At 41.3% G+C, this 26,834-nt stretch overlaps 1 protein-coding gene across 1 annotated transcript in view; it reads left to right on the top strand.

Annotated features, from left to right (window-relative positions):
* Positions 1-20,493: 20,493 nt before the first annotated feature.
* adck1 (aarF domain containing kinase 1) overlaps positions 20,494-26,834 on the top strand; it is an 89,420-nt gene continuing 83,079 nt past the window's right edge. The window contains exons 1-3 of the mRNA XM_053336308.1: positions 20,494-20,717; positions 21,046-21,185; positions 24,410-24,493. Of these exons, the coding sequence (XP_053192283.1) occupies positions 21,054-21,185; positions 24,410-24,493 (216 nt within the window). The 5' untranslated portion in view covers positions 20,494-20,717; positions 21,046-21,053. The remainder of the gene's footprint in view (positions 20,718-21,045; positions 21,186-24,409; positions 24,494-26,834) is intronic.

Here is a 26,834-nt window from a genome sequence, read left to right as displayed (position 1 = left end):
TTTTTGTGACTTTACTGCCACTTGATACTACGGAATATTGTGTTTTTATTGTAACCCATAATATGGGTAACAGCCAACAATATATACTGAGGATGTTTTTATTCTTATAGAGACAGAATTATGTTACAGTTAAAAACATAAAGTTTGCTTTGTATGTGCCATGAGTCTAAAACTTGTGAGTGTCCACCTTCTATCACACACACACTGAAGCTGATATTAAAGCAGTGAACATACCTTAAGAAGAGCTGAATTCAATTAGGATAAAAAACCCTCATAACTGTCTCCTTCCATTCAAATCGGCACTTTTGAGTTAGATCCTTCTCAAAGGCCAGCATCACCAAATAGGCTTTTCAGGTTTGAACATGGCCTCTTTGTGGTCCCTTAAAACATATTTCTAAGGAGTTTTCACTTGTTAAGGCAAGTTTCAGTGCCAGTATCATACTTGGCATGGCCTGCAAAATGTTGTGCTGTATTAAAAGCAGTTTTAGAAGTGTTCACTTTTCCTCTGTTGCCTCATCTACCTCCGTGTGACAGTAGTGTTTCTCAAGCTCAGACTGCAAAACAGGCATATTTACGAAGTGCAGGGTCTGTTTTACTACTTTTGTGTACAGAAAAGAGACTAACTCCAAATCAAGAGACGTATTCATTAAATATTCATCTCCTGTAGCACAGACTCTTACTACTCTTTAATATACTCTCTTCAGCTCTGTTTAGTCTTTGTCTATGGAGTATGTTGTTTGTTCAACAGTGTAACGTTCATGTTGGTGCAGGGATCACTGTGATGTTGGTGATAGTATCGCGTGACTGTCAGAACACTTTTTGACATACATTCGTTTGCATTTGACACAGTTTCAGACCCATCAGCATGTCTGTTTCCTCTCCCTGAATTTACTTATTACCATATATACTATCAACAAAATGTGCAATAAACATAAATCTTGGTTCAGACGATGCTCTCAGTAGCCCAGCTGCCATTTCAGAGCCAAACACTTGCACAATGTCAAACTCTGTGAGAAATTAGATGATGTTGTTAAAAGATGTAATGACAGCTGACACAGTGGCCAGATGACCAGTCCAACTATGACTGAGCAAACAAAATATCTTCTGTCATTTGTTCTGTTGATGTAACAGGGTTGTGATAGATTGAAGTTTATCAGAATTCATGTCTGTATTCATTCAATACTTATTTTAATATGCAAGCAAGTTATCTTGCTGTTCTTCTTTTTCATTATTTTGTTGGGAAACAGGTTTTTCTATGTTTGTCTACGCAAGGCTCCTTTTATTTGTTGTATTTGAGTGCCCTCCTGTGGCTGGCCATGGAACATGTACCGGAAGACATCAGCTTGTCTCTTTTGCCGTTGACGATCTCAAATGTGTTATGTCCTGAAAATAGCTGTCTGAATATCTGTCTTCACTCAAATCAAAGTGTATATAAAGTGACAGTCTTTTCATGTTATGTGACTATCAGTAAGTTTGCTGTGTATGATGGCTACAGAGTAAAGCCAACAACATCAACAAAGACACATAAAACACAAGACACTGTCTGTTTTGTTTCCTTGCTATCAGGGAAAAGATACCACACTATCAAAACTCAGACTAAGGAGCAATGAGGAACAGCTTCTTCCACAGAGCTGAATAACTGCTGAGGACTAACTGGTACAACTGGTACTGGTACTCACACTATTCTATCTAGTTTGCAACAGCTGCTGCAATATGGACAACTGTATGTAATAACCCTACAGTATGCAGTATTTATTATGAACTTTTAAAAGCCACTACTATCTATTATTGTCTCATCAACATTTTGGCTACCTCACTTATTTTGCTAATTTGGGGTTTTTTGTATGTTTGTTTTTTTCATTTCATGTCCAATTTAGTAAAGCTTTAGCATCACTTTGTTTTTAATAGTTTTGATTTTGTCACAGACTGTTGGAGAGCGTACCAATACTATACCATAGGCAACACTTTGTGCTTCCACAGACAGGGTCTGATACACAACACATGTGGAAAGGCTGGTGTACTTATAAGGAGAACATTGAGCGCAGGTGGGAACCAGGAGGAACCAAACACCCACAGTTCTTGAGATGAACCTCAGATTCATTAAGTGGAACCACTGGCAGGCCAAGAAACACTTTGATGGAGTGGTTGGATGCCTTTGTTAAGATATTAGTGTTATTTAAGTTGTAAAAGCTACTCACATGAGCAGGCTAACCAAAAGGCCTCAGCCAATCTCCCTCACCACTTCCTCCAGCTCCCTCTGGAGGATGCCAAGGTGCACCCAGGTCAGATCTCCCCAGTTGGTTCTGGGTCAACCTGGGGAGACCCAGAACCAACTGGGGAGTTGGATATGCCAGAAAACCTCCACAGGAAGGCCTCTAAGAGGCATTCTGAAGTGATAAAACTCATTACCACAGGTGAAAGTTATATCATTAAATCAAATGCCGATTGAGAGCATTGCCTTCATGCCTTTTTTGTATGCAAAAAAAAAATTATTAGGAGTGTCCCAGTGCAGGTCAGATTTCCAGCATCTGTTGCTTCCAAGGGCTGTGTGGGTCAGCAGGAGAGCTTTTAACAATGCAGACAGAACATGACGCCCACTATGCAGCATGGTCATATGAGAGCTTCTACATGGCATGTTAACTGCATATCACAACATCAACGCTCATTTCACCACAAACCTTTTATTGGCATTATAATGATGTGCATGGATGTTGTTAATTAATAGGCAGCAAAACTGAAAGAGTATGCAGGGAGGGTATGGGGTGTTAGATAAGAGTTTAATAATAACTGTTATAGTGGAAACTACACGCTTACGGCTGTGGTTTAAGGACAGCATTTAACCCTCTTAAACCTGTTTTCTGCAAAGTAAACAATGCTGTTTCAGTTTATGAGTCTGACTCATGGCTTACTTGAAAAGCCTTCACAGTGCACTTTGATCCATAACTTCAGCAGAGGCCGTAATGGAGGATTTGTTTTCAATGGTTAACTTCAGCAGTAGAGAAAAGTGTACAAGAGTCCAGGATGTGTTACACTGAAAGTGTTTATTGAAGCTTGGCCAAGGAGAATCAAAGTATTATCAATACACCCGTCTGATGCTACCACGATTCTGGACACACTGTCCTCCATGGATAGTCTGTAAGCCTTCACAGATAGTACCGCGAATACTCTATGCCCATAAATGGTCATACTCCATGCATCTACAGTAATGGAATTAGCGTATTGGTTCATTATTCTACAAACAAGGAAGCACAGTTACCCATCTGTGGGTTTAGGGAGTCAGACAGTCATATCCTCTGACCTCTGGCACAGCAATGCCACTGTTATCAAAGTGACTCCTGCTTTCCCCAAAACACCTCAGACAGCTTCCTTCACCATCACAAGGAGAGAAACAATATGTCTTTCTGCCAAGATCACAGTGCTGCCTTTACTGTGATGTTAAGGTCCATGCTTGAGCCCAAACATAGACAATTCTCTAACAATCCCCTCTTATTGATCATGAGATCAATACCAAGTACCAATCCATTCATTTTAAACTCGGCTTGACCACAAGGGAGTGTCTCTGAATTGAAATGGCATATGCATTACAAACTAGGCTCAAAATAACAAGGATAAAATCATGTGGTACTCAAAATATACCAACAAGGGCAGTTGTGAGGATCACCTTCAAAGGAATGAAGAACCCCTAAAACACTTAAGTAGGACATCATGAGTCAGGACAGGACAGACATCATGAGTCACATGCACCTATCTCACAGAAGCTATATTTCCCTAAAGATCCTGAGAAAAGTAAATAGGAGCCCTGTGCTAACTACTCCTAGTCTAGCGAGGGGTTTAAGGCCACGCCTCGATGGTATGGAGGAAACAAGACCTATGCGTTTACCCTATCTCATCTCAAAAGGTGCTTACAGCAATACAGCAAAATACTAATTTCATCCCTGAAGTTAAATCACAATAACACATTTAATCATTTCATACATTCATTTATACACTGACGAGTCTTCAACCCATGTACTTAACGTACAGTCAAGGGTCACCACCATGGAGAGGTTACTAGCACTTTTGTTGCATGGTGGCCTTGAATCCTTCATCAGTTTCATCCTCGTAACTTCTCCTCATCAGTTGCAGTTTTTATTTTTATTTTTTTGATGAAATCAAAATCACAAACAACATTCTCTCAAAAGTAATGATTCTGGTTACTCAAACTAGAGAAATGTTTAGCTGTACTTCATTAAACAAAATGATTAAAGTGATTAATAGTGTCATTTTGAAATTTGGAACACACAATAAAATCTGTAATCATTAAAACAACGAAACCCTGAAAGGAAAATAAAACAAAGAGTACCTGAACACACAGAAGCAGACAGCAGGTGATACACATCCACCCCAGTTTAACATTCAGACAAATCACGCCTCCCACTGTCTGACTCCCTGATTCATTAAACTAAATACTTTTGATTAGAGACCTGAGGTCTCCTCCTCCTCCTCATCATCTTCCAGGGAGAGGTCATCCAGCCTAAGACGCTGTATCCACTCCTAAAAGCCTCGAAAATCATAATATCTCATTGTCACATTATTGTTAACATTTGCGTCAACAGTTGGACACACCTGGCACAGAGGAGAACGATGACCAGCAGTGTAATCAAAAGCTTGATCAGGTTGGACCCCCATGGCCTGAAGATACCTGAAAAATCTCCAAAATGAACCCATGGTTAACATGTAGATCCTTTATGCTTAAAGCAGTTTCATTTACCATATCCAGCACTTCAGCTGTTGCATCAGCAATATAAGAACAACATTCAGAGCCTATACTTTTACAGGTGCCACCTTGTGATGCAAGCAGGAGGTCAAGAGCCATTCTGTTCTGCAGAACTACTGTTTTGATTTCCTGTAACTCCTTATGTTCAGCCAGCATAGCTCTACTAGAGGCATTCAGGTGACTCTTCAGGACTTTAGATAAAGATGCAAGATCCTGCTCATGATGCCAGTTTGTTATGGAGAATTTGTTTCAATGGTTAACCTCAGCATGCTTGACCCCAAATATGGAATTAAAAATTCCCTAACAGAGGCCACCATCATAAACGGTACACTTTTCTGTGGTCAGACATTCAGACGGACAAACTATAGCTCACATAATAATACCTTCATGACCTAAAAGTTTACTGTGTTTGATTTCTGTTATTAAGGAAAACAATTAAGGAAAAGGTGATTAATAACATAGTGAAAAAATTAGTATAAAAAATTTAACAGTGACCATCCTCAGATTTCTATTATCCCTAACCTGAATTTGTCTGATTTATAATACTTATTTTACATTTATGAACCTTGAATTGTCTGCATTATAGTCACACTTTAGCTGTGGTGTCAGGGTTGAAGGACTGACAGTGTCTTTACTAGAAAAAACAAAAGTCCTTATCAAACATGATATCAACTGACAATTATGGACGTGGACATGGGAAAGATGCTCTACTGTTCACTACATTTACTTTATTGACATCATTGTACTGAGTTTTTTGGCTGCCTAGTAATAAGTCCAACTGACAAATAAATTTAGGGAATTTTTGATTTTAAATAAAAAATATGTGTGTATTTAATCACTGGAGGTCAAAAGTGACTTTATGCCAGGCACAAAAACACTTTGCTTATTCTATTCATTCTACACCCTTATCATTTAAATCTCACATGTAATCTGCTTCCCATCATAATGAGGATATTTTCTCTTAGATGTTCTCTGTCCAGATGATTGTTTGTGGTGATTGAACATCACCTAGTGTGCAAAATCAAGTAATGCAGTCATCACTGGGAGAGCCATGCTGGTAGCTCTGCACTCTTTTGAATGACTTGTACTAGCAGTGATTTGATAAGTGAGGACTAAGTTGAGGAGAAAACAATTGTTTTATTTTTTTCCAAATGTTGCTCCATTACAGTGTTAGATACAAAATCTTTACAAAACGTCTTAATGTGCTCACAGACTATGAGTTTACAACATGTGAATCAATATGTTGTCCAAGTGTAAACATAGAGCAGTGGTGCTGGAATGTAATTAAGAACTACTTTTACAATTCAAGGTATTTGTACTTTACTTAATTTTCATCTGATGATACTTAATCTACTTTCACCCCATTTCAAAAATGACTTGACACCTTGCAGTTTAAAGTTTTAGATGTAAATTATAACCTGATAACCTGATAATATGTGTTATTGATTTTAAACTACCCAGCAGTATATTAAGTAGTTAATATGAACTCCACTTTGATCAACTACAATTATAGAATGTGGCATCCTCAGTATGATCATTAATATCATGCTAACAGGGGTCTTTGTGCCGTTCATTAGTATGAGTATGAGTAGTTTTACTTTTGATCTTTCAGGTTTATTTTACTGGTAATAGTCAATTAGCATTTGAATGTGATACTTTTACGTCTAATGGAGTATTTTTACACTGTAGTGTTTTTAACTTAAGTATAAGATCTGATTACTTCCTATCCACCGTTGCTAGGTAGAATCTCAGGTTTGTGTATGAGCCACCACTCATAGGCCAACATGAATTTATGGGCCATTCTGGGGGGGTGGAGGGGGATTTCTGTAAAGATACACTCACAAACAAGAGAATGTCTTTCTGGATCAAGTGGGCAATCAGCCACACACTTCAAGGAGTCTTAGGCTGAGAGACAATTCTCTCAGTTGGCTTCTAGTTATATAGACTAATATCACACATCTGTCACATATCAAGACAATGAACATATCGATCATTCAACTCAAAACACAGATTAAAACATCCCAGAGACAGAGTGCCTCACCTGTTTTCTTATCTTGACAATCTTGACACAATTGCAACAGAAGGGAGTCCTCATCTAATAGTCACATGAGGGATATCCCTAGTTACAACATCGACCTTTCACCTCATTTCAGCTACAGCTTAAGCTTTGTATATTCTGCCATGACAACCGGTCACACCTGTGGCACACTGGGATATGGAGTGTGATCAGAGAGATAGGGACATACAGTATAGATAGACCTCAAAGGGGGCTTAAACATCTGCACGTCTAGCCTCTTAGACATGTTTTTATAGATTCCTGCTATTCCTGATATATCCAGAGTGACACAATAATACATTCGGTACCTCATCATGTTTCTGTGTGTAGCTGACAAGAGCTCAGTAGCATGGAACTAATATCCCATGCAAGGAGGGGGAGGATGCAACACGCTTCTCCAAGTTGTCTAAAGTTGTGAAAAAGATCTGAATCTTTAACCCCTACAAGCTACAAGATAATGACAATATGATCCTTCCTTCTCTAACAAGCAGCCAATGAGGTGCATTCAGTCTCCCACAAAAATGTACACTGCCTACGTTGGTCCAAACAGCAAAAACGTAGAGGGGTTACAATAAGCGCCCTTAAATTGTATAACTGTTACATTTTTTCTGCTCATTCATTTTGCGTCCAAGTCACGTGACTTTCAGGATTCTGACCGCGACAACAAAAAAACATGGCGGGCACCACTCATTTTTTAGTGAAAAAAACAATATTTTGAGTTAGTTTCTGCATAAAAATGTGTTTTGATTACATTTCTAGCGAGAAATATATATTTTATTTTCATTCGGTCAATGTGCATAATAACTCGTTCGCTCGTTGTTGCAGTGATTTTTCAGGTCTCGACAGAAAAATGTGAAACTGCAATGTTTTAGTTGCTGGACGGTGCGGTGCTAACACTTAGCATAGCTAATTTTACCCATATCTTTAACATTTCTAAACAAAACGCCTTAATAACTCAGAGATACGATCGGTAAATTGTCTGGCCATCTGAATGATTTTTTTCACCTTGGATTATGTGAAATCTAGAGAGGGAGCGCTGCAGTTTTGGACATTAGCAGAGGGCTACATTAGCCTTCCCATCGTCCTTCAGTCACTGTTGCTATGGTGACTGAGGACGCCAGCTAAAGATGTCAATTTCATGTTATCATCCCAGGCGTCTGTCCCTCTACATGGAATACTAAACCCCTAATAAACATACCAGTGTGTCCAGCAGATTATCACTCATTTATGTCATTTAGAAAACACTGGTTGAACAGAAGAAGAAAAAGAAGTTCTCTGTTGGAATTGTTAGCCGTTTGAATATTTTTTTCTGGTGCATGATCAAGTTTTTGTCTGCTTGCAGGATAGCTCTATTTATATATCTATATAATTGGAAGTATGCAATATACATCTATCTATCTATCTATCTATCTATCTATCTATCTATCTATGTGTGTGAACGAGAGATCACCTGTCAAGCTTTTGCAAGCTTTTGCAAACGCAGCATTCTCTGGTTTGCTATAAAGTGAAAGTCTTTCAGGCTTTGTAAATTGATTTAATACACACTATAACAACATATAAACAATGAAAACAATAAAACTGAACTGTATTGAACATTTCTGCAAATTCTTAATTGGTCTTCTCCTTTGTCGACCACTGTGGCGGCCAAGTTTTCCCACTGTGATGAAAAGAGATTGTTATTAATTTAGATCTTCACAACAGCCATGAATTAAATTGAAAACATGACAAGGTTAAGGGCAATGAGGAGCAGCAACCCACCCCCTTAATTCAGTAGGGATATACACTTAGAGCAACCTGATAACAGTAAACTACCTGCCTATGGTAATATTTTAGTTAAGGTTTGTACATGCATTACCTACAGTGTAGCCATTTATTTGAAATCATATACCTCTGCTTTGAAGGTGTCCATTGTGAAAGACCTCTGCAAGTAGCTGCACCATAATAGTCTTGGAAAATTGGTAATGAAACTGCTAAAGGTCATAACTCGGGGTTGGAAGACTCAGTACCAACACATAACTACTGACTATCCACAGTTTTACTGCTTTCCTATCTTACATTATGTAGTGGGTCTAATTCTGCGTTGTGTTACCAGGTAGGTAGAGACACACTCCTGAATGGTCTCAACATGCTTTATTCCCCTGCATTATGGAGAAGAAACATTCACAGGTGTTCACAGGGTCTCTCATACATGCTCTGTGCTCTTTCTGTGGAAAATCACAGCGCAAAGAGGAAGTAACACCCACTGCAACGCAGTAAGTGCAGTTTACAAAATAAAATACTCACTCACTCACTATACTTCCAGTAATGCATAGGTATCTAGTAAGACATTTCCCCTAACATATGTCAACACATTAACTTTCACAATTACACAATTTCATATTAACAACACTCAAAGGAATAAATAAAAAAAACATGACAGCAAAACCGCTATCCTTCAAAATAAAAGTTTGCGTTTCACTACCTTCATAATATGGCGCAACAACATCACACCACTACATTCACCCCCACTGTTTTGCGCTATATGATGAACACGGCTTACATTGGCGAAGCAAATGGCAAGAAAACAAACAAACAAAAAAACAAAAAAAATCATCACCTACAGTGCCTACAGGTGTAACTATGTAATTCCCTTACTACTAAAACATAAACCAGCCCAACCAGTTATGAAAAACTATCCAGCTAAGGATCAAGGTAAACATGAGGTGATCAGTCACACGTTTAACCCCAGGAAAATATGCCATATACACATTTCAAGGCTACGGAACACATAGTACCAGAAAAGTACACCCAATATTAAAGACATCTGTAGCACATCAAAAAAAATGTCCTGCATAGTGCCACAAAAAAAATGTCCTGCATAGTGCCACAAAAAAAACCAAATACACCCAAAAAAAATTACCTCCAAATAGAACCTACACTTTAAGGAACAATCTTAGCCCTTTGTGTGGACATAGTCTGAATAAGCCTATTTACCGGCCTAACTAATCTACCTTGTCTGGTGCGTATTCCCCCTCTCGAAGGACCCACAACCATCCCCTTCTGTTCAGTGGCCATGGCCTGGGACTCACTCACAGCTACCGATTCCGCACATGAAATCCTGGCTAAGTGTATGGAGTCGCTAACAGCAGACACTACACTGTGGGTATCAACAGACTGGTCAGACAGCTGACAATTGCCAGAGCTTGCTTCAGCTGACCCTGTGTCCACATGAGCTTGTAACTCAGCACTCCTCTCAACCTCTATCCCACATGTAGAAAAACTGCTGACATCCTCTTCATCAACCTGATGTCCCTCCTCTAAATCACTGTAAACACCAGACCTGTCCAAGAAGACGGGCTGATTGGTCTCAACCTCAGCTTGAGATTCAGAAAGGTTAGATACCCAGTGGGCAGTCCGAGTATCACTCTGCTCCGTCTGACCCAACATGTCCACAGTATCTTGACTCAGATCAACACTGAGGGCGGAAAACTCTGATTCTTGATCAGACTCCCCCCATGACGGCAGCGACAGAAAATTAACAGGCATGATCAGGTTCCTATGGACTGTCCTAATCCGACCTGTAACAGGATGCCGAATGCTATATGTGTGAAGCTCGTCATTCTTACTTATAACCACATACACTGCACTTTCCCATCGATCAGCTAATTTCTTCTTCCCCCTTTCTTTTTTGTTTGCCAATAGGACCCTGTCGCCCTCTTCAACAGAGAAGCCCTTCATCTTCCTGTTATACACTTTGGCTTGCTTGGCTTGTTGTTTGCTAATATGTGTCTGAGCAAGTGTTGTTGCCTCCCTTAGATCTTTCCCCAGAGACTGAACATACTTGTCGACATCAACAGTCTCTCCATCCAACAGAACACTCTCAAACATCACATCGACAGGCAAGCGAGGAGTGCGGCCAAACATCAGAAAAAAAGGTGGAAACCCTGTGGTTTCATGAATGGTGCAGTTATATGTGAAAGTCAGTGTATTCAGTATTTGAGGCCACTTTGTCTTTGAATGTGGCGGTAAAGCTCTGATCATGGTGCCCAAGGTGCGGTTAAAGCGCTCAGCCTGCCCATTACCCATAGGATGGTACGGTGTGGTATGAGACTTCGCAACACCCGCCAACTGTAGGAGCTCGGCTATGAGTGTACTCTCAAAATTAGCTCCCTGATCTGAATGAAGACGTGCCGGAAATCCATAAACAGAAAAGAAATTGTTCCACAGCACACGAGCAACTGTCTTAGCAGTTTGGTTTGGGCAGGGATAGGCACAGGCTAGCCTGGTGAAGTGGTCAGTAACCACTAAAACATCAACTGACTTGTTATTAGCATCCTCTGCTGACCAAAAATCAACACACACTAACTCCAGAGGTGCAGTAGTGGTGATGGACACAAGTGGAGCTCTGGCTTCCGGCTCTGGAGCCTCGCTCAACACACACCTCTTACATTGTGTGACATACCTCTTGACATCATCAGCCATTGTATCCCAGTAGAAACGTTGCCTTGCAAGCCATAAAGTGCGTTGTTGCCCCTGGTGGCCAGCATCATCATGCACACCCTTAAGCACTTGACTCCTCAAATCAAGTGGGACAACATACTGAAAATTTTTCTTTTTGCTCACAGGGTGTTTAGAAACGCGATAAAGAACACCCAGCCGGGTTGAGAGTTTTCCCCACTGCTTCAATGTTCTGTTAGTCTCCCTAGATTCATGAACCCTCTCCCTGCGGGATGGACGGTGGCCTCTGTCTACAAAAAAACGCACTCTGCTCAAAACAGGCTCCTGAGACTGCATATTATGCAGTTCCTCATGAGTGAAAACAGACAGCGGACTCTGACCCATCGATGCCACCTGTTGTAGCTGCTGAACATGAGAGACCGCTCTCACTGAACCACCATCATCCCAATGACGATGTGCATCCAACACCGCAGACACTTCCTCCCTTGATATCTTACCGCCACTACCAGTCCCACCCCCACAGACTTCAGGGGACTTTGAGATGGGTGAGGGCTGCCTCCCCACCTCTGGCTGCTCACAGGAGAGCCGAAACATGTCCTGTACATAAGGCAAAGACACACCACTTGCCTCCTCTAACAACACCTGATAGGGAGTTCTTGTCAACCGGTGCATCACCTTGCATCTCACAAAAGGTTCTCTGCTCAGTGCGTCAGCCACAGTATTCTTGGGTCCGGGGATGTATCAAATGTCGAAATCGAAAGGGGCCAACTTAGACACCCACCTATGCTCACATGCATCCAGTCTTGGTTTAGTCAGAATGTATTTGAGGGGGTTATTATCTGTCCACACAGTAAATTTCTGTCCCTGCAGCCAGTGACTAAACTTGTCATGAATGGCCCATTTCATAGCAAAGAACTCCAGTCTATGAGCTGGGTACTTAGACTGAGCATGGTTCAGTGACTTGCTGGCGAATGCAACAGGCCGAGCTGTATCATGGCCATCCTGAACTTGTGAAAGTACAGCCCCCAATCCACTGGTGGATGTATCGACAGACAGAATAAACGGTTTAGCAAAATCAGGATGGGCTAGCAAGACTTGATCCACAAGAGCATGTTTCAAGGCCTCAAAAGCTTGCCTACACTCTGTGGTCCAATCAACAGGAGCAAGTCTGCGTACAGCTTTCAGACGCTTTTTACCACGCGCACCACGTGGCTGTTTACACCCTGAGGTAAGTTGGAATAGAGGCTTAGCAATCACAGAACAGTTCTCAATGAAATGTTGGTAATACACTACCATGCCAAGAAACGAGCGAATCTTGTCAGTGGAGGGTGTGACCCCATCACTCTCCATGATATCAGCCTCACTCAAGCTCACTATAGCTTGTACCTTGTCAGGATCAGTGGCTATCCCCTCCTGTGAAACCACATGCCCCAAAAACTTCACAGATCTTCGCAAAAGCTTGCACTTAGCTGGGGAGAGCTTCAGATTATGTTCTTGCAAACGCTTGAAAACTAGTTGAAGCCGCTCTAAGCTTTCCTTTTCTGTTCTGCCAAAAACCAACACATCGTCGAGATAACAAAGCAGAGACAGAAAGTTCTGATCGCCAAAAATCGTCAGCATCATCCTCATAAAAGTCGCTGGGCTATTGCAAAGACCCTGGGGCATGCGATTGTACTCATGCAGTCCCAGTGGTGATGAGAAAGCAGAGTATTTCTTATCATCTTCGTGGAGGGGGACATTGTAATAGCCTGACGTCAAATCCAGCGTACTGAAAAAGGCGTTGCCTCCCATCGCTGCCAGAACGTCTGCCTGGTGAGGCAGAGGGTGTGCGTCTTTGACCGTGCGGGCATTCAGCCAGCGAAAATCTGTGCACAGTCTCAGCTTACCGTTTTTCTTCCAGCACAAAACCAGAGGTGAAGCATACTCGCTATTGGACTTCCTGATTATGTCCCGCTCCTCCATTTCGTCCAGTGTCTCTCGCAACTTCTGGTAGTGCACTGGTGAGAGCCTGCGATAAGGTAATCGAAAAGGGCGGTCATCGGTCAGCCGAATACGATGACAAAAACCAGTAGCTTCCCCACAATCTAAACTATGTCTGGAAAACACACTTTCATACTTCACAATCAAATCTGTCAATTTCTCTTTCCAGACTGGAGAAACCTCACAATCATCCACTGGCAACTCCTGAAGTCCCAACTCCCTGAGCTTAGGGCTCCCACTCACCCCGTTGCCCCTTACAGAGCTCTGTGCTGTTAAACTACCATGACTACTGCCACTGATTACCTTCCCCCCCATTTGGTGAACTGTCTGCTCGGGACCCTCTTCAAAATCCTCCAATGCAATGCACGGGGAGACATCAGCCACTTTTGCATTTCTCCGCAATGTGATTTTGGAAGCCGTTGGGTTGATTATTTTTACAGGAACCCACCCATCTCCCCACAAGGGTGTCACTACCCTGCCGACTAGTATGTTTCGGGGAACGCAACGTGAAGAGCTTGGCTCCATGACTACAGTACTACCAACCGAAAGTTTAGTCCCTGGGGGGAGACGGCCCCACACAACATGTTCACTAGTAGGCTCCAGTGTCACTGCTTTCTTTAGCCTAACTGTCCCCACTTTGTCCAGAATCTCATCCCCCCTCCATCTTTCCAGATTGGCCAAAAATCGGATGAATCCACTAGCCTCTCGCTGCTGTGATGACTCAGGCCTGCCTAAAACACGCCAATAGGCCTCGTTGCACTTAAACCTCTTGATGATTGGTTTGAGCAGGTTAGTACCCACAATCAGCTCATCTACTTGTCCGTCCACAATCAAAACTGGGACAAGATAGTCAGAGTCAAACAGTTTGAGTTTCATTTCACAAATTCCCACTGGCTTTGTCTGTTTCCCACCGCACCCAATGAGAATAATGTCTGTAGGAGATACTAAATCGCCATTCACAACTCCTGCCTCTCTCAACTGTGGTACCAGATCTGCGCGTAGAGAAGTGGCCATGGACCCACTATCCAGCATCCCCTGAATATCGATTTTGTCCCCTGCTAGTACAGTAGTGAAAAACAAATTGTCGCTTTTGCCTGTTCTCATTGTGTTCTGAAAAATCACTGTTTTGTCTGGTGGAGCTGATTCACAAGCAGCTGAAAACACAGACTGAATATCATCTTCACAGGAGGGAAAACCACTTAGCTCCACATTGCCCTCCGCCAAAGAGGAGCTACTTAGTTTCCCGGAGTGTGGGGGGCCCGAGACAGATTCGGAGACTGAGTAGGAGCCGACTGGCTACAATTAGCTCCAATATGGCCTGGTGAGTAACATCTGAAACACAGTTTGTGCATCCTGCAGTGAGCAGAGGTGCTGTGGTCAGAAATGCCACAGACTTTACAGTCTCGAATGTTTTTTCGTACTTTGGTCTGAGGTGGGCTGTGTGTAATTTGCGCATTACTAGACAATGTCTTCTCCAGTAAACTCAGAACTCTGTCCATTGTGCATTTTTCATCACTAGGAGAAAAATTGGCTGGTGTGACCCTGAAACTGGGTGTGGAGGACTGACCCACCTGAGTATCACTGCTTATCCCCCCCTGACATGATCCTACTGCCACCTCCTTCTGCACTGAAATTTGACTCCCACAAAACATCTGCACATTCCTGTGATTATCAATATGTTCCTGAACTTCCTGGGCAGACCAATCACGTGGTGGCTTTGTTTTAAAGATCAGAGCCAGTTCTTTATCAGGGCAGTTGCGAACAAACATAATGACTGCATGACGACTCAAATCAGTAGCAGGCTCACCTTTACTGACTAGGCACTGTTCCGTCATTTCCGCTGTCAGGAGAACCCTTTTTCTGTAAAATAGCTTTGATAGATTCTCCAATCTCAGCTCCAATTGACTTGACCAAATCAGCAAGTTGGTTGGGAGATGATCCTATACCAGAATCGATCATGTTCTGGAGAGAGGGACGTACAGGTGATACTCCTGGAGTGAATGGTAGGGGCCTGACCACATCATCACTTAACCTCACATGTCTGTCTCCCTCCACCGCAGAATGACCTGGTTGTAACACAGATTGACTGCTCGGTGTAGACTTTGACAGAGGAGTATACATCAAAACGCCTCTACCCCTCCCCACACTCAGATCTGTATCACCAGCACCCCCCACTCCGTGTACGTTAAATGTCTCCATATCATCACCATGCCCCCAAAACCACAGTGAAAATAATAGTACAGGTCAGAAGAAACAAAAAAACAAAAATCGTCCTAGAGCAACTCTTTTGTAGGAACACCCATATGTCCATAATGCAAACTGAATGGATAGTTAGTCTCTTTAAATCACTGAAAAGGATAAAGTCTCTTGAACCAACTGGACCCAGGATGAGAACGCCGTAGTTTCGCGACGGCCAAGGGATGGTTCCTGTACACCGGACGAGGAGTCAGTGTAGAGCAGTGGATCACTCCCACTTGCCAGTGAGCAACACCCTTTTAATGGCCAGCACTTCAGCAACTGTGGCGGTCGGTTCCCACTCGTCAATCGATGGGTCACTGGATCCCGATATGGCTCGTACTGCAGCAACCAGGGTGGTCAACTCCAGCTGACCAGTCGACAGGTCACGGCACCAGTTTGTAGTGGGTCTAATTCTGCGTTGTGTTATCAGGTAGGTAGAGACACACTCCTGAATGGTCTCAACATGCTTTATTCCCCTGCATTATGGAGAAGAAACATTCACAGGTGTTCACAGGGTCTCTCATACATGCTCTGTGCTCTTTCTGTGGAAAATCACAGCGGAAGTAACACCCACTGCAACGCAGTAAGTGCAGTTTACAAAATAAAATACTCACTCACTCACTATACTTCCAGTAATGCATAGGTATCTAGTAAGACATTTCCCCTAACATATGTCAACACATTAACTTTCACAATTACACAATTTCATATTAACAACACTCAAAGGAATACATAAAGAAAACATGACAGCAAAACCGCTATCCTTCAAAATAAAAGTTTGCGTTTCACTACCTTCATAATATGGTGCAACAACATCACACCACTACAATTACAAGGATGTCATATCAACATTGACCATTTCTGTTAGTACAGTAGTTGCAGCTAACGCCGGCTGCTGTTTACTCGCCCCGAAGAATGATGCATAGAAAGATGGTGATGCTGTGAATATGGTCAATTTTAATCAAAACTATGATAAATTGTACATACCAGAGTGAACAGGGCTCCCACTCCACCAACTCCATTTGGATGGATGGATGGTGGGACTGCTGGTGGGATGGATGGTGGGACAGCTGGTGGGATGGATGGTGGGATGGATGAGAGGAGGACTGGTGGTGGGCTGGATGAGAGGAGGACTGCTGGTGGGATGGATGGTGGGACTGCTGGTGGGATGGATGGTGGGACTGCTGGTGGGATGGATGGTGGGACTGCTGGTGGGATGGATGAGAGGAGGACTGCTAGTGGGATGGATGAGAGGAAGACTGCTGGTGGGATGGACGGTGGGACTGCTGGTGGGATGGATGAGAGGAGGACTGCTGGTGGGATGGATGGTGGGACTGCTGGTGGGATGGATGGTGGAACTGCTGGTGGGATGGATGAGAGGAGGACTGCTAGTGGGATGGATGAGAGGAAGACTGCTGGTGGGATGGACGGTGGGACTGCTGGTGGGATGGATGGTGGGACTGCTGGTGGGATGGATGGTGGGACTGCTGGTGGGATGGATGGTGGGACTGCTGGTGGGATGGATGAGAGGAGGACTGCTAGTGGGATGGATGAGAGGAAGACTGCTGGTGGGATGGACGGTGGGACTGCTGGTGGGATGGATGAGAGGAGGACTGCTGGTGGGATGGATGGTGGGACTGCTGGTGGGATGGATGGTGGAACTGCTAGTGGGATGGATGAGAGGAGGACTGCTAGTGGGATGGATGAGAGGAAGACTGCTGGTGGGATGGACGGTGGGACTGCTGGTGGGATGGATGGTGGGACTGCTGGTGGGATGGATGGTGGAACTGCTGGTGGGCTGCTGTTTAGCACAATCTCAATGATACAAAAAGAGGAAATTACTGACCTCCTGTTCTAAGAACAAATGTCCCTTTTTCTAGCAGTGAGTGTGCCCCACAAGGAAATGTATGTCCTTTGTATTCTTCTGTCTATACATGCTGCCTTATGGACTCTATGCTCTCTGAGAACTAAGGTGAGGTCAGGCTGAGTTTGTATTCCGATGCAAATTGTAGGATCATTTTTAAAAAGACTTACCATTCATTCCTATTAAAATTACTGGTCTTCCCCTGGAAAGGCTTATTTGCCCAGTGGAGCAGTCGCAGCGGGGAGGAACGATTGGTAAGATACAATCTAAAAAGTATAATTACTTTTAATGTTAAACTAAATGAAACCAAAAACTCAGGATGTTGTTTTATCTAAACAATGAATAACAGTCAAACAATGTATGAATGACTGTCTATATAACCTGAGACGTTAAAAATACCTTTTTCACTGTAGGTGAATTTCCCTCCCATATCTTGTTGAACAAAAGTGGACGGCCGCAGGTGTCTGAACAACCCCCCCACCACAGATGCTCTGTTATGAAGAGCTAGGGCCTCATGTATGGACAGGTCACAGGCTGTGCAGTAGAGTGATCGTGGTAAACAATCCCTGCACATCACTACTGCAGCCTTGTGTCCACAATGATGGCAAACCCCCTCTTTGGGCTTCTCAGAAGACAGCATGTTGTTCACCATGACGGGCCTCATCACTGTCCAATTCTCCAGTAAAGAAGTTTGCCTGTTCCTCCACTGTGAGGGGAGAGATTCTTCAGCACCACTTTCCAATAGGTCTCGCACATCTTGAATGAGGGAGTCTGAAAATGAAAAGGGAAGAAAACAATGGTACATCTGAGCAATTACCACATAACAAATAAGGAAAAGGAAAGTATTAAGGGAAAAAAGGAAAGAAAACCTAAATTTTCCACCGGCACGGTTTCTCCAGTTGTGTCCGAAGATGAAGCACAGGAGGCTGTTGTGCTTGATGAAGACGCTGCAAAAGTATTAATGTCCATTTGAACTTGGTCAATGAATAATGAATGAAAATACTGAGGAAAAAACAAACAAAAAACCAACCTGCAGCTGAATTTCGCTGTCTTTTCTCCCCAGCTCTACTTCTTTTGGGCAGAGATTGATCCTCATCAAACACACAGCGTTACAGATTTTGACCCTCTTTTTGAGTGTCCCTGCTGATCCACCTAAACAATTGAACCAGAGAACAAGCCACCACCCACCAAGGTTATTGCCACCTAGGATAATTTCATTATAAAACCAATGTTATTATATTACATTGTAAAAATGTTATGTGAGACTGGGTGGAAAATTTCAGTTTAATGGTTGTTGTCCTGTACTGTAATAACATATTTAGAAAACCCAAGGTAGGCTAATGATGTATTCACAGCTGCTGCCATACACTGTAACTTTATTATAATATATTCACAGAGTGAATATTTTGACCACTGAAAATGTTACATTTTGAAAGCATGTCTATGGAAGCCATTCTATATTATGCTATTCTTCAATTATCTAAGAGGATTTATATCATCCATGTTACCAATACCATATTGGTAAGGTCTGAAAGTGCAACCTGTACTCAAATGCAGTGCTGACTGATCCTGAGTGAGTGTTGTGTGTATGTAGGTTACACACACACACACACACACACACACACACACACACACACACACACACACACACACACACACACACACACACACACACACACACCTCACCTTCTGAGAGTATAGAATGACTGGACCATACTGTCCATGCACATCTTGTATGTCACATAATGTAATGAGTTGCATACTGAGGAGTTTGTCAGTTTGTCCTTGCGTATTCTTTTAATGAAATAGGAGGAGAAGCATTTTAGTTCAAAACAATCAGTTTTATTTTTAACACCAGTAGAATGTGCAATATTACAGAGCTCTGGGTCTGACTTATAGTATCCCTGACAAGCAACAGAATGTTCATCAGTTCACGAAGTCTGACTAACTATCTCTTCCCTGACCCAGTGTTTTAAAGCGTACAGAGCAATAGGTGTAACGCAAGGCGGCGTCCTCTTCTGATTGGCTCAAGACGTGTCATTCATTCTCCTCGTAATATCTGACTCCATCCGTTATTGTGACGCCTTAGAGCCCAACCTGAAACACAACTGTTAAGAGACAAACATCCTACTTTCACATACTTGCTGAGAACACATTAAAGGTCATCTTTTCACTCTCCGTACTTTTCCACTTCAAGTTACTAGTTATTAGTGCAACATAGTTCCCTTTAATCATCACAGTCATTTCCCGTATACTCAGCAAATTAAACAATGCAACAGTTCAAGGCTACATGAGAATAATATAACAACTTCAATATATTGACTCTCTTACTATACTGCTCAAATGCAGGCAGAGGTGTGTGTGTGTGTGTGTGTGTGTGTGTGTGTGTGTGTGTGTTAGCACAGTGTATGTGTGTAAAGGGCTGTAGTGTAGTGCATGTTGCTACGGCCTTGTGCTCTGTGTGTGTCTGTCTGCTTACATCTCCTGTCACACTTGATACTGACCAGTAAGATGCACTTAATACTGCAAAAGTAAAAGTAATTTAGTTAGTGTTAGTGCAATTATCAAAACCAGAATATTATCAGGGTGACTTTTGAACACTGGAAATAAATCATGTACTCATCCAGGCAGCAGTCCAGTGGCACTCAAAGTTTACATATAATATTAGTAATAAAAACAATAAAACAATAATACACAGAGCTGTTCATCTCTCTAGTTTCAGCAGTTTGTCACTTTAACAGGTTAAGAAATATATACATTAAGAAATGTATAAAGACTCGGAAAAAATACAAAGAATATGACCTTGGTGTCCTCAGTGTTAGCTAATAAACCTGACTGTGATTTGTCCAGGACCCACACATGTACAACAGTAACAGCGTGGTTTCATCTTTTTGCCATCTTTTTCTTGACCTCATCATGCTTTCCTTAGAGGTAAAAGAGCCTGCAATATAAGGAAGCAAAATGCATTCATTTATTTTTTAATCGTTCTTATCTTAATTTATAACCTACTATTTTACGGCTTGGTCATTGTTTAATTGTTGTTAAATGCTTAACAAATATTGTTTTTTTTTGCGTCCCCTTTAATAAACTGTGACGCATGTTATAGACGTCATCGTAGTTGTATTATATGATAAACAGCCATGAACCAGGTAGAATCACTCATGTAGTAACAGGTACGCGCGGAGCTTATTGATAAACAGCGTAAAGGTAATATCTTTCTTTTTCAAAGTATCGTGTAAATCTGTTAACTAAGTCCAATACAACAGCCATCATCTGTAGTGGAACTACATTAACCACAATCCTTCACTTGAATGTCGAAAACTGGAAGAGGTCAAAACAGAACCGTTCAGTGAAAGAGAGACTGCAGGCGTGGAGACGTTGATAAGGTACATACATGTAGATGGAAAGCTATGTGCTTCCTGTCAGCGGGAGGTTTCTGAGGAGATGTGAGACTGTCTCTGGGGATTCTGGGCTTTGTCTTATTCATTATGTGTGTTACGAAACACAGCATGCCATTGCATAACACACAACCAGGACATACACGAGCTTATTCATTCAGCATTACACTCACTTTCACAGCAACAGAGTCTTTACTCTGTCAGAGTAAAGACTCACTGCATATCAGTAACACACTGAGTTATCTCTATCCAATGCTGAAACATTTCATATAGACTTTCTTGGTCTCATTGTTCATGTTCACTCTTCCTCTCACAGTGTCTCTGATGGCTGGCCGGCTCCTCAAAGTCTCCTCTTTGGCCACAGCAGTGTTTGCCTCCTCTGGGTTTTACCTCTACAACAAACAACTTGACCTCAATGATCTAAGTATCATCCGCTTTGGACGAGCTGCAGTCACTGTGAGTTACTTTGACTCATCATTTGGAGACCAGGTTTGGGTATTGTTTAGGTTTTATCTGATACCGGTGCCAAACCGGTGCTTAAAGAATGGTAACATACAAGCTTTGTCCAAAAACTGTGCCTTCTTATTTTTAAGGCACTTTGTGAAGTGCAGGTTAAACAGAATATTAATATTAATCCCTACATAATATAAATATAACTAAGACTTAAGAAATAAATGAACCAATATAAAATAAAATTCACAACAAACTGTCATAATCATCATAATAAAAACAGCAGTGTATCAAAACCAGAAGCAATACACAATACAGAACACAGAGAACATGCAAAAAATGTGATTGGTCTAATAAGCAGCAACACAGAGTTATCAGGACATGTGCTCTCACACACACACTGCATTGATAGTCACACAAACACACTATCTATATGTGGGACAGTTGGGATGTCTGACTTCCATCCCTGCAGGTGAAAAACTGATGTCACGTGTAATGCTGGCACATGCCATTATGGTTATGAGTATCGTACCAATCCCTAGTGGAGACTGGGCTTTGATTAGAAGGTATAGATGGTTTTATTTGGTAGTGTTATGTATGTGCACTTGCTTGTTCATATACACACCTATGTGCACACAAAGCCTGGCTATGCAAAAACATGACTTTACTAAGTATGTATTTGCTGATATAACTTGTATTAGACTTGTATGTTGAATGTTTTTCAGCATTTAAAAAAAAAAAAAGTTTAAATCTGATACTAAATTATGTTATAAGAAATTAAATGTATGTAAATCTGCAGATGATGTGCTGAGGTTGTATTCAAACCAAATCCAGCAATCCAGCACACGACACAAGCAGCTACAATGTTGAGGATGGCTGTTAGAAGTACTGGTGAGACAATGAAATCCAATCCAGGAAGTTGAGTTGCAGTTACAGATGAATGCTTTTAAGGACATATACAAATTCAAAACACGGCTACTATTTTTACAACTCACAGACAGGATTTTTACAACTCCAAGATTTCAATATGGTGTTCATATTACAAAGTAATCAGCCAGGAATATGCACTTGTGATTGGCCACCATAACATGGCATCAGGCTGCATTTAGGCAAAAGTTGAGTCTGGTTCATCAGGGTGATTAGACATGGTGTTATTATGTAGTTTGTCCAGCAGAGTGCGTTTTGACTTCATTGTTCACAGTACTGTCAGCAGCATGAGGGGCAGAGTTAGCCTCAGAGCTCATGGTAGTGCAGACTTGGAATCTAGCGGTGTTTCCACAGTAAGTAAACAACGAGCCCATCATTTCAGTTCAATATAACTAATAGAACATTAAGTCACATGTTAGCAGCTGTAGTTTGTCAGTAAATCAGTAAATAAAGAAGTTTTCCACTCTAAAATTGACTTAAAAAGTCCTATATAGGACGGGTTCTGAGGCTAATTGTAGGAGAACCAGCTCAACAATAACCTCTAACTTCAGTAATGTGGATGTATATTCAACCTGGGTCTTCCCTCAATGTTAAAGTGTCTATTGTAAGCCTTCACAGGACAGTCTGCTACCAGTCTACCTCCACACACTCCCCCAACTGTGTGTGATTATGATTAAGAGTAGTTATATTCTTCATCATATTCTCACATTTTAGTAACAGTGAATTACAGAACTTTTCCTTTTGAAAAATTAAAGAACAGTTTTACCACAATTTATTTAATCATTTTTTTGATGAGCTTTTTCATGAACAATCCCAGTTCTCTTTCCAACCCCATGCTTACACACACACACACACACACCCACCAACACTTCTCCTTCCCCTTTCTGTTCATCACTCTGGTGTTAATTCACATAAGAAGATTTACCAGATGTCTGCCATAAATTAAAGAAAGGCTTGGTTTGAGTTTCTGTGTTCCATCAAGCCAAAAGTTGAATTGAATGTATATTATGTATACAGTCCTCCTGTAACATACTGGTGTAGATTGTTAGTCACAAAGTAATGCTGATCAAAATGGTTGAACATGGAACTTTGAGTGATAAACTAAAGCTGAGATATACATGTTGGGATGAAACTATCACAGCGCTACCCAGTGGTCACATTTTATATAGCTTTGAACACTGAAGAACAAGCCTCAGTAAATACAATTATGGCGCTTTTCCACTACAAAGTTCCAGCACTACTCGGCTCGACTCGACTCGACTCGACTCGACTCGGTTTCCATTACAAAGAAGTACCTACTCAACGTGGGCGGGGTTGTCATAGCACGGCTCCGGGATACTGCCGTGACTTCATTTTATACGCGACACAAACATATAAACAATGGAGGACATGGAGGCGATGGTGTACTTACTGCTGTATGTGACTTTCTGTCACACACAAAGCAACAAAATTGAGGCGTATGGCTGTAACGCTGTTGCCGGTATTTAAAAATGCCGGGTTTGATTCTTGTGTGGGACAGCTCATGACTCTTCCAGTGATGACTCTTCTGACCAATCAGATCAGTCACATTTAGTATCGGCTCGGCTCGCTTGGAACCTCAGCAGAGCAGGTACTAAAAAAAGTACCAGGTACCAGGTACTATCCCTAGTGGAAACGCAAAAAAACCGAGTCGAGTCGAGTCGAGTCGAGTCGTGCTGGAACTGTGTAGTGGAAAAGCTCCATTATACTATACAATAATGCTTTTGGAATATGTTTTCCACTCAATTGCTATAAGTAGAAATGTGATGTGAATTTGTATGTTTGAACAAATTCAGTCACGGTCCAATGTGCAACTGTGTGTGATGTTGAAACTTTACACTGTATACTCTGAGAAGGAAGTTTTTAGTGAAGTAGGAGACATTTGCATCCAGCTGTTCAACATTTTAAGGATTTTAATCTTTTTTTGTGACACAAATCTGGTCCAAATTAGTATTCAGAAAAGATCATTTGTATGTGTTAATGTCAGATGTCAGATGCATGGATAGATATAATATATAATGATAGACATAATGAGACATGGTAACTCACATAGTGAGTTTTAAAGCCCAGATTTTCAGTTAATGGTTGGCACCATCTTTTCCATTTGGTTCCAGGAACTTCCAAATAAAGAATGTAGGTGTTACACTGAGCAGTGCATACTTAAGCTACTGTTAGCTTCTTAATCTAAATTATGCTAACATTAAACTTGCTGAAATGTTTGTGTGTGCTGTATTTTAGAGAGAAGTGTCAGTGCTTTACATGTCATTTATTGTGTTTGTCTGCAGACAGCGGCCATCAGCTACGACTATCTGACTGCTCTCAAACATGTGGAATATGACACAGAGGAATACTGGCTCCTCAAGTCCAAGGTAGAGTTTTTCCATATATGTGGGCATACTTGAACTACAACTATTCAGGGTATGCTGTCCACAGTACAGCAAGGTGAAATGCATAGTTAACCCTGATGATGAGTTGACATTTTACTGGATTGAACGTGCAATTTAGTGTGCAGTTCACAGCTCACTGTGTTGATGTTTCATTACTCCCAGTCTATAAAACAGTATACTATGTCCAGATAGTGTTGTTTAAACCAATTTGTATTGAACAAGCTCTGTTAACACTGTGACCAACACATTCATTTCCTATAGCTGCTTCACAATAAGAGCCCCAGGTAGTTCACAGACTGTGGACATTTTTAAATGAATCAACAGCAACAGATGAACAGTAAATAAACACAGCTCTGATCCAGCACAGATATGGTTCAGGAGTTAACAGCAAACAGGAAAATATCTGTCCACTGCGGCAATAGGACAACAAAATATAATTTATTCAATTATTTACTTATTATTATTTAGTTTTTATTCTAAGATTTATTCACTAAAAATAAAAATGTTCCAGACAGCTTTGATGGTGCTCAGGATTCATACTTACGAGGGCTGTTTTATACTAGTTTGACTTTGTTAACTAGGAATCACTTAATGTCTGACCTGTGGGACATGCTGGATCAATCCTGCTGGTGTATCCAGAGATTTAAATTATTAATGAAGTTACCACTGCTGTGCCTCTCTTCACCACTGCTGTGTGATGCTGCAGGTGTTAAAAGTCAAATAAAAGAACTCTACACACAGCCAGCTGTGGGCAACACACTGAACAGCTGTATTTGTCTTTCTGCAAGATCCCAGAATACATTCAAAGATTCAGACATTAATCTAACCTGTTACAGAATTTCTGGCAGATGTTTCAATAGGTTACGTAATACATGTTAAATACTATAGAAGTAAAAAAAAAGGGAAAAAGTTGATTTATGATTTTGAAGAGTTCTGTGTGTACACACTAACTACAGACATGAAAAAAACAACATTTCACCCACTCACTCAGATGCTCTGAGTGAAAAATTCTGCTTTGTTACATTAAAATATCAGTTTTTGAGGTCCATACATTTTTTTAAGTGTCCCAGGCTGCATATGATAATGGCTTGGAGCAGCACAACTCAGTCCAAGCATCCTATCCTGTGTTTTCAAAAGCTCTGAAGGTGACTTTTGTGTTGTCCTGCTGGAGTTTTAGTCTGATCACTGAGACTCGCCACTTTGCTTTTTGACAACTTTTTCCAAAAAACACTGAGCTGAGTTCTTTGGCTTCAGCGGTAGTAGAATCCAGATGTAAACGCAACAGATTATTATCTTGTGCAAAGTTGGTGATAATTCTCTGTGGCTGACTCCTTTCATAAACATTACCATCTGATTGATTGTTTATGTAAAAATATTAAAGTATCTTAAATTACAACAGTGATGTCACAGATTAAGTAACATTATCTTCCATTCATAACGTAGCATAGGTTGTTATTAACCCAGCCAACTGGGGATGGCATTAAGGATGAATCAAAATCATCATAGACATCAAAATCTGTATTTTCACGTTGTATTGGGGACTATACTGTATATCAGTATTTAGAAATAAGTGAGATGAACAACCCTTTGTAGCCGCTCTTTTCTCTGCTTAAAGCTAACCCTTCCAGGGTACATTAGCAGCTAGCTTTAAGTCACTTAAAATATCCAAATCTTAACAGATGAGTGAATGGAGTCAAGTTGCATTGGTGGTGACCAGGAAAAAGAATGTGTGGCATACAAATGACAATATAGTTTTCTTAAACATTGTCCATCCTGATCATCATCCTGTTCATTGCTCTTTTAAGTTGCAGAGGTGGTAGTTTGCTCAATCAACATTTACTGTTTTTAAGTTGTGTTAGATTCTCCCACACTAGTGTTAAACTGAGACTGAGACATGAGAAGTGGCAAAGTATTATTTCCGGTTGTCCGGTTTGTATTGTGAAATATGTGCAGACATATAGTGGTCCTGATAAATTCAATCCATAGTGACATTAATTATGATACTCTCTGTAGTTATTTTTCCCAGCTGTCAGTTCAAAGAGAAGTGGCAATGATATAATCCCTAATTTGTGGTTTCAAATTTGAGATGAAACTGTTTAGCAGCATTTTGTTTCATCATCAGATTGCATTATTATTTGTAGTCAGGTACTCCAGACAGAATCATATTTGTAGGGGAAATCCCTCCAGTACACATGGATCAATAGCTGTAAATATTGCCTGTACCACAATGTGTTGCATGATTTGTGGTGTTTGTTAAAAGGCCACAGCTCAGTCACATTGACTCAGGAGACTGCTGCTTCAAAGGTCAGACCACCTGCTCTGG

This window comes from Scomber japonicus, chromosome 16 (genome assembly GCF_027409825.1).
Source record: "Scomber japonicus isolate fScoJap1 chromosome 16, fScoJap1.pri, whole genome shotgun sequence".
In the NCBI taxonomy this organism is placed as follows: domain Eukaryota; kingdom Metazoa; phylum Chordata; class Actinopteri; order Scombriformes; family Scombridae; genus Scomber; species Scomber japonicus.
Note: the sequence above shows the minus strand (reverse complement) of the source record. Positions and strands in the feature narration are given on the sequence as shown.